The 15,227-nt window shown below is 44.1% G+C and overlaps 1 protein-coding gene across 13 annotated transcripts in view; it reads left to right on the forward strand.

Annotated features, from left to right (window-relative positions):
- The window catches only part of fbrsl1 (fibrosin-like 1), a 407,550-nt gene extending 392,679 nt beyond the window's left edge, over positions 1–14,871 (forward strand). For 6 of the 13 annotated variants that reach the window (XM_024274767.2, XM_024274770.2, XM_036213670.1 and 3 more), the window contains 10 exons: positions 428–478; positions 655–750; positions 3,165–3,236; positions 3,353–3,382; positions 3,686–3,757; positions 5,318–5,450; positions 6,953–7,036; positions 9,597–9,680; positions 10,490–10,748; positions 12,358–14,871. In XM_024274767.2, coding sequence (XP_024130535.1) covers positions 428–478; positions 655–750; positions 3,165–3,236; positions 3,353–3,382; positions 3,686–3,757; positions 5,318–5,450; positions 6,953–7,036; positions 9,597–9,680; positions 10,490–10,748; positions 12,358–13,660 — 2,184 coding nt within the window. In that variant the 3' untranslated portion in view covers positions 13,661–14,871. The remainder of the gene's footprint in view (positions 1–427; positions 479–654; positions 751–3,164; positions 3,237–3,352; positions 3,383–3,685; positions 3,758–5,317; positions 5,451–6,952; positions 7,037–9,596; positions 9,681–10,489; positions 10,749–12,357) is intronic. The other 7 variants (XM_036213672.1, XM_036213674.1, XM_024274769.2 and 4 more) reach the window with 6 other exon arrangements.
- The last annotated feature ends 356 nt before the right edge of the window (positions 14,872–15,227 follow it).

A 15,227-nucleotide genomic window follows, 5' to 3' on the forward strand; every position in this document is an offset into this window, starting at 1 on the left:
CTAAAAAAAAAAAAAAAAAAAAACTGTGGATTCCCTCAGTGGATCCTGTCGTTTAAAAGAAAGAACTGCAGAAAAGTAGAAGGAAAAAAGTCAAAACCAATTAGGGTCAAGTTCCTTGTGAATAGAAACAACTAGTCTGTTTTTTGAATGATCCGATTCCTAAAGTGGGCCTCCACGCCCAGCGTCTGTGCACTTAATTGGAAAATCATGCAGGCAGTCTTGATTCTGGCAGAGAGGTGTTGGTGTTTCACCGTCTATGCAACCATGCTGTTTAATGAAAGCCATGACCAGTTCAAGCTAGTTGCTTATCCCACTCATAAGCAGCTGCAGATGTTGATCATGTGTTACTAATCTTTTTTAAAAGCTCTTTTATGTGGAAGTTTGTTCTAACCCATAATTCTTTTTTTTTCCCTCTTTTCTTCTCCAGTTTGACAAATACACCCCAAAACTGGACAATCCATTCATCAGACATTCAAACGTGAGTTTCTATTGTCTCTGCAATATTAATATTTTGGATTTTGAGTATTGGCTTGTTGACTGTGGCCTTGACTTTGTGTTCTGCACATGCTTGCGTCCTGCACATATCGCTGTTTGACTTGCTTCTTGTGTCTTTTCTGTGTTTTCCATCCCTCCTTTTTTTTTTTTTCTCTGTAGTTCTTCCCCTCCTACCCCCCAACCATGCCAGGCATGCCTCCGCTGCTCCCACACTCAGGACCCTTCAGCTCGCTGCAAGGAGCCTTCCAGCCCAAGGTCAGACCCACATCCCACCCCTTTCAACCCACGAGCTGCAAGTAGGAGGACTGCTACAGAAAGTGGCTCAAAGAAAAGCCTAAAGGACATTTACAATGAAATTGTGCAAAAAATCGACTTTTTGAAGGGATTTCTTATTCAAGTTTCAGTTTTAAAGACCCACTCAAATGAAAATTGTGTTTTTTGTTGCATTTGTCTGACGATGGAGGGAATATACCATATTTTCCCCACTATTAGGCGCACTGGTTTATAAGACGCACCGCACTGTAAGACACATTAGGCGAGACAAAAGAATCAAAGATAAGTCTGTCAGTCAGACTTTATTAACCACGTTTACAGTAATTCTAGAACTTGTTTGTAACATGCTACATGTTAGCTATGTTAGCATATATACAATACCTGTAACTCCCAACCATGTTATCAACACATAAAAAACGGACTGAAACAAACACTACTTTGACTATGCTAACTCACAACATTGTTATTAACACATAAAAAACTGTCCAACACAGGTATATGCTAGCTGCCTTAACCTATTAACAAGACTTGTAACTCCCAACTTTTTTATCAACATGCTAAAAAAACAGCCCGGCACTGTTTCGCTAGCTGTGTTAGCATACTCACAATATCTGTAACACCTGACCTTGTTATTAAGTTATAAAAAAAAAATACAGTATGACACAGCTACATTAGCGTATCCAAAATATTTGTAACTTTCAACTTTGTTATTAACACGTAGAAAAAAATAGTCCTTCACAGCTCCATGCTAGCTGCGTTAGCATATTAACAAGACCTGTAACTCCCAACCTTGTTATTAACACGTTAAAAAAATCAGTCTGACACCCTACATGTTAGCTCCGCTAGCATAGTCACAATATCTGTAAGTCCCAACTTTTTTTTAACATGTAATAAAATAGACTCTCACCGCTATAACATGTGTTATTTTGACTATTCTAAGTCAAAACAGTCCAACACGGCTACACCTCAGCAGTGTTAGGATATTTACAATAACACCCAAACTTTTTGCAAATCCTAAAAGTTCAGACTGACCGTTTCATTGTGTACCTCTAATAATTGTCTTAGCATTAATAACCACAGCCTTTATGAGGCACTGCGTATTCCAAGGCGGACTGTCATTTAGAAAAATAAAATTAAGGCTTTTAATTATACCTCTTAGAAAATACAGTACAAAGAAAATTAAGCTCAATATTTGTATAGTATGAGTATTCAGGAGCAGACTAAAAAATACAGGTTGAAAAAGAGCTTATTTGTGATGTAAAAAATACATTGAGCGTGCCACAAACTCCCAGTTATGCTCCAATCTGATGCATCCACTTGTAGATGATTACATCCATGTATGTCTTTGTTTTCCTGGTCCGAGCTGGGATCTGGCTCAGGACTGTACGGCTGGATAGCTCTGATATCGCTTGCCATTTTTGTTGCACCAGTAATGTCAGGGTAGGGTTATGAGGGGCTGTGAGCTAGTGGGAGAGCGACTCGCCCACAACTCATAGGCAAATTTCTGATCAACTGCTTCCACTCTGTATAAACTATTCTCTAAAAAAACGACACAGGTTATTTAATTTTGGCTAAAAACATCACGATCTTTATTAAAACACCACAAGAAATGCCTTGAAAATATATCAAAAGATGATCAGAGTGGGTCTTTAAAGAGTAAAACAAAACTCCCAGGAAATAAAGATTGCACCAAGTGGGTGTGAACCTTAATCTGAGGTACTTGCTGCAACGAACATCGCTTTTCCCCTTTTTTTTTAAAGAAATTGAGCATTTAGGAGAGAAAACCCTGCGGATGTGAAGGGGTGGGAGGGTGTGAGTCTGCCTGGCAGATGCTCAGAGGCTGTGACCTGGAGTAAGCCACCAATCAAAGCTGCCCTAAATCCGCTGGCCCAATTCCCAGTGGACTCGGTTGCCGAAGGTCCCTTTTGTTGAAGGTCCCTCCAGATGGTTCAAGGAACACTTATATGCATCCAAAGCCCCTGCTAAGCATTCCCTGAATCAAGCTCGGGGGTTTTCACTCTTATTTACATCCGCTGTATAGTACAGCAGCAGCTATGGATAAGTGTGCTATTATGTCGCTGAGCACTGCTCTGGCTCAAACTGTGGCTGGAGCATCTAGAAAATATTTTTTACAAGAACCTGGACAAGATTCTGGGCAACTGCTGCAGAAGTTGTTCGAAGATATTAGTTTGGACATTATATTCAAGGCACAACGTACCTTACAGCTGCCTGACTAATTCAGCCAGTTAGGTGGACATGCTGAACTCATGAAAACACTTTTTTATGTGTTATGGTCAGTAACTTGAATGCACATGACATATTCTTTCCATGTGTCATGTGCATGTTTTCACTTTAGATCTGGCTGCTCACCATGTGTCTTTTTTTTTCTTTGTCAGGCCTCTAATCCCATTGACGTGGCAGCGCGTCCTGGAGCCGTTCCCCACACACTGCTCCAGAAAGATCCACGGGTAAGCATCAGCCCAACAGCCGTTTTTTTGTTTGTTTTGTCTTCTATCAAACTTAAAAATATGTTCTTTTGACTTATTTGTTGTTGAGGCTCACGTTTATCTGTTTGTCCATACAGATAAGTGATCCGTTCAGGACATCTGTTCGGGTAAGCAGACGATTTATCTATTTTTGCGCAAGAGCTTTGTCTCTCTGGCCAGGCCACAAAGTCTAAAACCTCAAATTCTCTAACAACTCATAATCAAGCGATTGCACGTTTTTGGCTGCACTTAAAGTGAGCCGTCAGGCTTGAATTAGACGAACTCGGTTGTAGACACACTTAACCCATTGCCTGGGTAAATATGTTCGCGCTTTGTAGTCTGGCCAGAAACTTGTCATGCCAGAATCCCTTTTTTTTAGCTCCCCTATACCAAGCCAGCAGGTTAACCCCAGTTTCTTTATAAATTTATAGAAACCTGGCAAGTGGTGTGCAGTACATGTCCAGATCGCATGGCAGATCTACCACCACCAGCAGAAAATAAAGGTGCGTGAGATGGATTTGATAAGAGTTTGCAAGAATCTTGCTGTCTTGTTAAACCAAACTTCCTGTTTTACCCACAATCCTGCTTCTGGTTTCAACAGACCAAAGCAGATTGTGAAAAAAAATAGTGTGTTTGTTTTTTTAATTTAGCTGTAAGTGTTCCCCCGCTTATTCACAGTTTCGCGTATTCGCAGATTTTTTTCAGTCATGCGACTCCTCCGGTTCATCACAAAAACTCTGTCAACTCAAGAAGCTTGTATGAAACTTTTCTAAAGGTGCTGCGGGAATTTACCAGGAGGGCAGTTGAAGAGCATGCCACCCCGTCTGCTACACACACATGCGCGCACACACTCACAGCGAGCCTGCATGGAGAAATGGCATCAGCTGACTCAGAAGTGACTCGAAAATATCCGGATAACCATGGAGGATAATTATCATCCAGAGCAAGTGTTTATTATGGATGGAATAGAGATGCTCTCTCACACTTATGTGATGAAGGAATAAGGACACACTTTTTTAAGACACAGAGACAGAGTGACAGTCCTCATGAAAAGTTTGTCGTCTGTACAACCCCTCACTACATACTTTTCTTAAACAGACATTAACTTTTTCACACTTTTCTCACCTGTTTAAACTTAAAAGTTCAAACTTTAAAAGAAAATTAATTCCAGTATTATAGAATGAAAAGAAAGATCTGATTCCAGTGAAAAATGTATGTATATAGCTTTAGCCAACTGAATCCATTCTGTATTGAAGACACGTCTACAGCCTATTTGGATGCAGAACACACTTCACCTTTCGGCACATCAGGGGTCGCCACAACATATCAGCTTTCACTGATCCCCACAGGTAGTTTGGCTGAGAGATTTTCGCCGGACACCCTTCCTGACACAACCCTGTATTTTACCCGGGCTAGGGACCAGCACAGGGAGACCCAGTCTCATAGATAGCCAGTATGGTGGCTAAAGACCCATGCTGGATTAAGCTCATTGACACATGGGATTGACACATGGAATTCCTCTTTTCAGAGATTAATAAAGCATCTTCTATATTCTATCTTTTATTCCACCCCTGGGAGGCTAACCTAGGCCGGTCCTACACGCAGCCACACCGACAAAGAACCTTCAATATCTCAAAAAGTGAACCACGATATAGCGAGGGAACACTGTCCTCAAAATTAGATTCATTTTCTTCTATCGTCAAGCATACAGTTTAGGACTCAGCAGCACATTAATCCAAAACTGCATGTGCAGACACAGTCTGACAGAGGTTGGTGTGTCCTTGCCATGGAGATTCCTGCTAATGCTGATGGCTTGGCGCTGTCAATCCCTGTTGGGCGCTGAACCCCCATAACCAAGGATTTAGTGTTCCTAATCAGCTTACATATATTTGTTATGACACAGCTGGCCAGAATGGGAGGCACAGAGCCATTGTTGACGTCTCTGTCCCTTTTTACTGATCTCTGCCTCAGTGTGGCTGATGACAAATCCCACTCTGTTGCTGAAGCGCCACTGTCTGACAAACACGTTCTCATCTGTCTGTGTCTGCCTCTCTTTCCTGCAGCAAATGCAACCCGACCCCCACAAGCTAGACATGAACGGGAAGCTGGATCTGTTCAGTCGACCCCCAGCACCTGGAGTCTTCCCGGGGTTCCCGTACCCTCACGACCTGGCGCGGCCCCTCTTCTCTTCAACAGGTCAGTTGGGACACGCATTTCAAAAAAGCAGTTTGCCGATTCCAAAATTTCCCTCAATTAAAGAAGTTCTGATAAATACAAACATAAGCAAACCATGGGCAGTTTTTTTCTTTCCTTTCATAAAATGTTTGCTTAATTACAGAGCTTTTGCAGCAAATGTTTTTGTCTGTGAATATGCATGACGCTCGGTTAGGTAATTGACTGATCTCCACTGTGTTGGAGGGCAGCAGAGAGGAAAGCGGCCTTTGACTGGTAATTATGCAGTGGTTTGTCAGAGGCACCTCAGTAATTGGCTCTTTTATTAAAAATTTATGTGATACGGGTGCTGGTAGCCCTGTTTTGTTAAAGAGGCCAGTTAGTTGCGCATTCAATAAATAATCTCTGAGCTGCAATAGATTCAAGCAGATGTGTAACATGGCTGCAACGATGGCAGGAAGGGAAGGGGAAAGCATTTTCGTGACGTGTCCTAATCAGTTTGGCTTCCACATGGTCACATTTATGAGACGGAATTGGTTTTGCATTATCTTAAGCTTTAGTCACATGGGATGCTGCATGTTTTTGGGTTGTCCGGGCCTATTGAGGGTTGTAGACAGCATCTTAAAGGGAGCGCAGGTGTGTCTTGTAGTCCCCTTGAGGTGAGCCCCGATGAATGTCGTTTTGTACTTAGAGTAGAGGTGGGCAAACCCCGCCCCGTTATACCATTTAATTTTTTTAATAATACACATTCATGTCTCATATTTCCCTATAATTTTGGCGTCTCCCCTTAGATGCTGCACCACTAATTAACTGAGTTGTGTTCAGGTGCAGAAAGTTTTTTTGCGTTCATGTTGTGTTGGAAGATTTATTGTTCTTTTCACATTAATCTCTGTTTTTATAGTCAGTCCTTTTTCAGATTTTCAGAGCATTTATCTAAGTGTAGGCTTTTCCCTGAAAGACATCAATCAATTGGTGCAATTTAAACTAAAAAAGGGACAAAAAAGACAGTTTTTAAATTAGAAAAAGCCTGTTTTTGTCCAGATTCCATGTTTCTCATATGAGGTTAAAATACTTACAGCATCTGATCATGTCTATCTGTCAAGTTTTAGAACCCTTTGTGGCCCATAAGTCAAAATGTTTGCCCGTACCTGACTTAGAGCTTGATATTGGTCGTGGAAACGTATGTTTGTAGATTTAAACGCAGAATGTTTGCATAGAGTTGTCATTGGAAGTGTCGGCTTGAACATGTGTTGCCGAGGGCAACGGGAACCTAGCTTGGCAGGTGATAAGAGCGCGTACATATCACTTGAACAGCACTAACTGCTTCACCCATACTTACCTTTATGTGTTGCACATACAACCTGTGGCTAGCAGCATGCCCATAGGAAAAAATGTGCATTAGTATGCTTGCTCTATGGACTCATCAAGCAGTCTATGACTGAGTTTTCCATCTGCGCACTCCATATAGGTTTGTCCACAGACTAAGGGCTTAGAGAGGCAATAACCTCTGTTATTTATCCTTACAGGCTCTGGACATCCGGCCCCCTCCCCATATGGCCCCGCCCCCCATCCCAGCAGCTTCCTGCCTCCTAGCCATTTGGCAGGTAAGTGTAAGTAACCCCACATTTCCAATTTTCAATCAGAATTTTCTCTCTTTCTCTCTTCACATTCCTCTCTTAGCTTTTTTTCCTTTTCCTTTTTGCGCCCTTGTGTCAATCATTTTTCAAACAGTTTTCAAGCCGATGGGGGGTGTAATTCCAATTTTGCGTCTAAATTGTTTTGAACTCGGGTTCATTTCAAGGTTAATGCAGAATCCAGTTGGCCGAAGCCCGCCGCAGCTCTTTCAGAGCAAACTGGGGGGTTCTGGGTAATGGCGTGTAGCCGTTCTACAGTCAGTCTGAATGAGTCACAGAAAAACCTTAAATAACTCTGTCTTTGCTTATTAAATGAGATGTAGCTTCCAGACCTACATGTCATTGCTGGTTTGTCTTGGCTTGTGGTTTGTGGTGCAGCTTCATAAATAATGTTAATATCATACATTTGGTGCTGTCTTCTTACGATAACAGATTATTTCTGCTTTTTTGAGTCGTTAAATTGAAGTCCAATAATTTTATGCTGAAAAATGTCGACACAGAAAGAAGATTTAACCAAAATTGTTCCAATCCAGAGATTTCAGAATGTTTCTTAAATATTGTCTTTTCAAAAACATATTAGGAAGCCTGGAGCTTTAAAAAAATCCTCTTACCCTAATCTTTTAATGAGTTATGCATTTCCTAATGGAATATTAATTCAAAAAGAGAGAGAGAATGAGCTGATGAGAATTGTTTATAGACTTTCATTGTATTCCCGTAAATTTGGAGGCTGCGGTTTCCAGCAGTGGAGGGATTGGGTTTCTGGTTCAGCCAGCCCAATTTGAACGGCTCACAAATCCCCCCCTGCTTTGCACTAGTCCATCTTCAGCTTTGCTCCGATTCCCCATCAGGAAGCTTTGTTCCGTTTGCCACAGCAGGGTCAGAAGCCTCCAACTTCACTTACTGGCAGCATTCAGGCGCCAGGAATACTCCGTTCACACCGTGCTGGGAAACGCACGTTCAATGAAAAATTTATGTCATGCTACAGTCCCGGGTACAGGTGTCTCCGTGCGATGGGGAGGCGTCGGCAGAATCTTCAGCCGCCACTCAATTTTTTTGAAAATCGTCTGCCTGGTCATAAATGCAGACGATGACAGTCAGGTGGCCGTCAGGCGTGCAGAATGGCCCACTTTTTGTAAATCTCTAGGCTAGCTGGTAGCTGGTGGCACTTGATATGGACGGACTGCTGCCGGCTGGCGAGCCGCCCTGTGGCCACTTAGCTGTCACCCAATTTTGTAATGGCATCATCCCCGCCTGTCACTGGACTACCACCGCGTGACCTCTCCTTTTTCACCTAATTTTATTTTTAAGGAAAAATTGATCTGGATCTTTATGGGTTAAAAGCTTTACAGCCACTGTGTGCCATGTATAAATGATTACCAATGCCACCGCACGGTCACCACACTTACCAAATAAACTTGAATTTAGGTCGCCACAAGGGTGGTATTTTGGAATATGCGACTGTAGTCTAAAAACCTATTTTGGGTGTCTGTGTTTAAAATTCAAGCATCGCTTTTTAAGTCTTTTAGATTTTTACATAAAAAGTACACGCCCCCTGAATGCGCATTGAACGTTAAACCAAGTCGAACTTTGACCAATCAGGACCCTGATTTGGTAGTGAATTATGGATAGCGTCCTTTTTAATTTGCAAAAGTCCCAACAGTTTGAAAATTGATCATAGAAGAGAAATGAATAATTGTGGTCTGTGGAATTCTATAACACCGAGTCTTTCATATATCGAAATAGAGCTGTGAAAGAAAAAGTCAGAAGCAAGATTTGCGAGATTTGAACCGTTTCGAAATTACACACCAAGCTTCTTCCAACTGTAGTGAGATGTACTAGTATCAAGTAGTGATAGTCCAGTGTGAACAGCATATGCTAAAAGTAAGTTCAAGAAGGGTTCTTGAACGCGCATCACAGACCCAGTTTGAACGTGGCGAAACACCTGGTTCACACCGCACACGGAAGTGCTGCAAAGCAGCGCGTAACAGAACGGAGAGGCCGCTTCCATTTGGCGCTCTGGTTAAAGTGTGGTGAAGTTCATCCCAGATGCGAAGTGCCGCAGTCTTTTTTTTTTTTTTTTGCTCGAGCCATAAGTAACCTGCATCAAGACACATGAGAAAATCTGGTCAATTTTCAAAATATAACCAAGTTTACAGAATAAAATACAGGAATTGACAAATTTTGTATCTAAACAGATGAAAATAACACACAAAAAACAAACAGACACACATTGATCAATGTAGTGGGCCAACTACGGAGCGTGGGGGTGTGGTTCTGCCTGTCGACCGTTGCTGAAAAATTCATGTCTGGTATGAACTGGAGGTTACCCCACACACCGCTTTGCAGCCTTTCCGCGTCCGGTGTGAACCAGGCCTAATAGAGCTAAAGTGGCAGCGCTGACAAAAAATAGAATAAAATAAAGTGAAAAGCTCGCTTGTAAGAGAAAAGCTGAGTGTAACGGGCTGGTGTCGGGGCTCTGACCAGCACCCCTCCTCCCCTTCCTCAATTTTGCTAATCCCTGTTTGGCATTTTGCAGATCCTTTCAGTCGCTCCAGTTCCTTTGGCGGCCTCGGCAACCTTTCAAGCAGTGCCTTCGGAGGATTAGGCAACCCCTCGCTTGGTAAGCGCTGGCTCCTCCTCTACTGCCTCCCCCCCTTCAATCAGGCCTGTATGGCCAGTAACAGAATAGAGCAGAAGAGGGTTAGACCACAGGGAGAGCCAGAAGGGGTGGAAAAAAAAAAAAAAAAAACGCTTAGCTCTAGTTTCTGTGTTTAAACAGCTCTAGTCCGGGGAGGTCCAACAAAGCATCGCAGCTTGGCAAACCTCCTCCCAGCCTCCACTTCATCCACCAGTGATGTCTCCAACAGTCTTGCTTTAATCTGGCGGCGCTGCTGCCAACAGGCGCTCTTAGGTCTGCTGTTTGGTGGCAATTCATCTATTAATTATTTGACAACCCCATTCTGCATCACCACGGAGGGTCTCCTCTCCTCCCTCTGCATTCTTCTCTCTGCGCTTCACTCTCGTTTTTTTTTTTTTTTTTTTTTGTCGTCAGCCCTCCTATTTTGTGTGCCAAATCAGTCCCCCTGTTGTGAAAATGGATGTGATTTGAATTGACATGCTGTGGAATGCTAAGGTCCCCCTTAGCTTTTCACAGCTCCCGGCTCCAGAGGGTAAATGAGCCTGCCCTGTTTATCCGGTGCAGAAAAGAGGTGGGGAAAAGTCCTTTAGTGTTTTTTTTCTGTGGCGGCGTGGGAGGGGGGGCACCAATAACCTCTTACTCCTTCAAGCAGCTTCAGTGAAAGAACCTCCAGAGACAAAGACAGAAGCAGCTTTTATTGTCGAGCCTTTCTCATCATTCATGTACTCAAGAGGGCATTGTGTCCAATTAACTTACAGTCGGCCTGCGCTTGTCCGCTCCTTTTGTCGCAGGGTCCAACAGTGTGTTTGGCTCCAAGGACGGACCAGGAGGACTCCCCACGTTCAGCAGCCCCCACCACGACACCTGGAACAGGCTCCGGCGAACACCGCCGTCTTTCCCCACCCCGCCGCAGTGGCCCAAATCCGCGGACTCCGAGAGGAGCAGTTCAGCCAACAGCCATGAGAGAGAGCGGGAGAGGGACCGAGAGCGGGAAAGGGAACGGGAGAAAAGAGACTCGTCCATCGGGAAAGAAGAGAAAGACAAGGACAGGTGGGCTGAGATACAAAAAAAGTTAAATATGTTTTTGATTGAAATATGTTAGTTTTCATTCTTGGTTAAAGATCTACTCGGATGAAAATTGTATTTTTGGGCCACAAGCTCCCTGATCCGCTCTATTCTGATGGATCCACTTAGATACAAATAGATCCATGTACGTCTTTATTTTCCACGTCCGAGTTGACAGCTGGCTCAAAACTGTACAGCTGGATAGCTTCCATATTGCTCGCCATTTTTGCTGCTGTTAGGTTGGGGTTGTGAGTTGAGGGGCTGTAAGCTAACGAGAAAGAACATGAAAACAGATCGGTGAAGGGAAGTGGGGGTGGGCTTGCTCTACATCAACAGTACCACCCACAATCCGTAGGCGAATTTCTTAAAGTGTCTTTGCAGAAACTTGATCCTAAAAACTACATTGTTGTCTTGATTTGGACTAAAAACGGCAAAAATAATAGTTCAAAGGCCATTGAGAATGCTATGAAAATATATTTAAAAAGGACTGATCTTTAATAAGCTAATTTAATCATTAGAACCATTTCTCATAGCTAAAATAAAACTTGCAGTATGTCTGAATTCCTTCCCTATTCATTATATAGCGAGTTCACCATTTTCTGTTTGAACTTACTAATTCCTAAATCGAGTGCCCCAGAAATTTCCCAGAAGTCTTTGCGATGCTCATTACATTAGCAAATATAGACCACAATGCATTGTGGTCTATATTTTTGGGAAACAAGTGTTTACATGTAATTATTTCATAAGCTTTTATTATTTTCATCCTCAGAACACAGTGGAGTCATAAATTGACGTCATGAAATATTTGTATTGATCAGATTTTCACTCCATGAAATTAGTGACATCATAACCAGTGTTTAGAAAAATAAAGAAAAGTAGTGAGTATCGTGTCCGAATTGCTTTTAAAATCCAGGACATTATATAATTCCACACTACATAGTTCTTTAGTAGTTAGGGATTAGGGTGGAAATTCAAACATACTAAGTGTTGAGTTCTGTAAAGTGAAAAACATCAGACAAAACCAAGGAGGGTTGATAAAATAGAGAGGCATCTGCATACGAGTAGCACACCAGTACCCAAACTCGGCACCAGTACCCAAACCCAGTACCAGTACCCTACCCCGACCCCAGGCCAGATGCGGTACTGGAATCAAACCTGTACTAGACGCAGTATCGGGCGCAAACTGAACGCAAACCAGTACTGGGTTAGGGTTCCAGTTCTGGCATGTCCCGAGGACCAGTGTGCATCTGGTACCCCAATTGGTATCGCATCCGGTACAGCGCCCCAAGAGTTATGGACTCTTGATTTTACAAACAGCCAACAACAAGTTGGGGACACCCAAAATGTCAAAAAGTGACGCAGAAGTCTGTATGTGACGAGCTGTGTATGAAATTGGCCTCTAACTATCAACTTTCAGAGAAAAAGTGTCCAGTCACCATAGTTTTAACTTTTTCTTGAAGTCTCCATGACCACCAGTAAATTTGCTGAAGTTTACCATGCGGTGGCATTTTGAGATATGTGGTCTTAGCCTTAACTGATAATTTGATATCATTCACTATGAACTCCTAACCGACTTCCTATTGTGTCATCACAGGGATTCTGTGGATCGCAACCGCCACTCCAACCGCTCGTCCCCCGCCTCGGCGCCAGTCAGTTACCAGATCAGCAGCCTGATTCGCTCAAACAGCCAGAACTCCAGCGACTCCGGGCGCCATCACAGCGGCAGCGTAGACCGGGTGCGTGAAGCGGAGAAGGAGTTATTCGAGCGCCACCGAGAGTCTTCCGCCCAAGCCGACGTGAAGGTGAAGGAGAGCCGCTCTCCGAGCAAGGAGCTGCTGGAGAGGAGAGCATCGGAGGACTCCATCAAACCCGCCCAGCGCTCCCCCTCTCCTTACTCCAAGGCGGTGATCAGTGAGCAGAGTCTGAAGATGACCGGAGGGCTTCCACCAACACTCAAGGACAATGAGAGGAAAGAGCCCCCGCCTCCAGAGCTGCTCCAAAAAGTGAAGAACGACATGAAGATTAAAGAAGAGAGGAAGGAGGAGCAGGAGGTCATGGTGGTGAGTTCAGAGCCGCCCCCTCATCCCCCGATGCAAGCTCTTCCTGCACCTGTCAGCCAGCCAGGAAACCCTCATCACCATCACCCTCCTCTGTCCCAGCAGCACCCCCTTCCCTCACCCCGCGGCACTGAAATCCCAGCGCCGGGCCTGCACGGCGTTCCCATGGCACACTCTCTGCCCCTCTCTATGAGCGCCATGCCCCAAATGGGCAGCCTCAACGTGCTAGACCGAGCCCGCATGGCTCCCTTCATGGGAGTGAGTCCGCTGGCAGGACGGGAGCGCCTGCCGCCCACAGCCTTCCCCTGGGACCCGCTCCGAGAGGCCTACCGCAGCCTGGACCTGCAGCGGCGCATGGACTTCCAGCTCCGGGCCGAACAGAGCCACCGCTTCCCCAGCGTCTACGAACAGGAGCGGGCTTACCGTGAGCGGGAGGCCCACGACTACTCCCACCAGGAGCACCTCCTGGAGGTGCGGCGGGAGCAGGAACGCATGCGGCAGCAGGCCGAGGAACGGGAGCGCCTTCACCTGAGGGAGGAGCTGGACAGAGCCCGCCTCCACCAGCTGCACCAGTCGCCAATCGAGGGCCACCTGCCCCACATGCCCCCCTTCATGCCCCACCTGGGAGGCATGCCCTACCCCAGACTGAGCCCCTCCACGGGACACAACGGCCCCTTGAACAGAACACCCCCCACCGCTGCACTAAGTGCTCCTCCACCCCTTGTGCCAGCCGGCAGCACCAGGCCCGCCTCACCCAGGAGGACTACCCCTTTACCCACCACACAGGACCCCCGGGACTACTCCCCATCTCGGAACCCCAAAGAAGTAGAGGCCCGGTAGCTCGTCGGAAAATCACAGAGTCTTAGTGGGGGCCCTTAAAAGCCCCCACACTTATCTGGAATCTTATTGTCAAACAAATGCACTGCTCCTCTCTAGAGAAGAGTGAAACTCCCTAAGGGAAAGGGTATGATTGTACAAAGCAAAGGTGTGTGCGTCTGCTGAAGCACACGCCACCACTTTATTTTCAGTGAACTCTAACAATGTCGGTCAGAAAGAACACAGATATCTGTATGTTTATTACCGACAAAAATATTTGATCATTATTAATATATTAATCTAAAACCTTTTTTCTTCCTTGTGCCGAAAAGAAAGAGGTCTTGAAAATGAGTTTGTACATCTTTGTTCCATGTATAGATATTATTTCTATGAATTTTATGTATTTTGTGCTTCAGTCTCGCCTTTTACGATATTTATCCGAGTTGATTGTGAGACATATCCCTTAAGATAACGTAAAGACTTGATTTTGGTTTCAGCCGTCAGTAATTTAACCTCATGGTACCAGGAAATCCTCAACGATGACGATGTACATTGCTACATTACCGACTTTAGTTCATTTGTTTTTGCCTTTGAGATATGCAGATGAATATATATTATGAGGTCTTTGTTGAGTCTGTAAAGAAAATTCGATGTAAATAACCTGTTGATATCCTTTGCTGCAAGATTACAATGTACATTTGTTAGTCTTTTTAACAGTTTCTTATAAAAAAAGAAAAGAAATGAAAAAAAAAACAACTAAAATCAAATGAAATGTGTGGGAACACTTGCCTGTTGAGTATCAGACAAGTTGGGTCAACCAGCGGACAAGACGGATTGGGGGGGTGGGGGTGTTGTATCGAGGCCTAAATGGATCATCTGCAATCTATGCAAAGCAGCACTCAACACCCTGATGGAAAAATCACTTGGACGAAGCATTGTTGTGATCGCGAAAGAGCAAACTGGAGTAGAACATGTTCATATGTACCAATGAAACAATGACGGTATTAACTAAAAGACTTCCAAGTCACAAACTGGAGCCGCTCCGGACAGAAAAGGAGGACGCTTTTCAAGTGGATGGCAAAAAGACGTTTTCTGTCAACCTTGTGGTGTTGTGCAGTTGTTTTTTTCTTAGACTCTTGTATACAAAACAAGTAGAGTTTTAGGCGTGAAAAAAAGGAAAATGAACATTCATGGTTTAAAATGTATGGAATAAAGTTTGGACCTAATGTCAAACACTTCCTGTCCACCCTTGATTTTCTATAAATGATGCAACAGACTCACCTCACTTTTCAACATTTGATTTTTACATTGAAACATCTTTTGATCTATTGTAAAAGCCACTGGTATTTTAATTATGATTATGCCGTTTTTAGCTAAAATCAAAAAATCTTTCTCGTTTTCTAGAACATAGTTTCTGCAGAGCGGCATGAGTTCATCAAAAATTCACCTCTGACCCAGAATTTACACTGGTCTGTCTACAGTTGATCTCAGTTGTGTTGTGTAGAGAGTCCGTCTCATGATCGTCAGTTACTTTATCTCAGTTGTGTCTCAGGTCCGTCCCCCCTCCCCACTGGCTCCCGGAGGAGTGGTT

Source organism: Oryzias melastigma, linkage group LG9 (assembly GCF_002922805.2).
Source record: "Oryzias melastigma strain HK-1 linkage group LG9, ASM292280v2, whole genome shotgun sequence".
Lineage (NCBI taxonomy): Eukaryota > Metazoa > Chordata > Actinopteri > Beloniformes > Adrianichthyidae > Oryzias > Oryzias melastigma.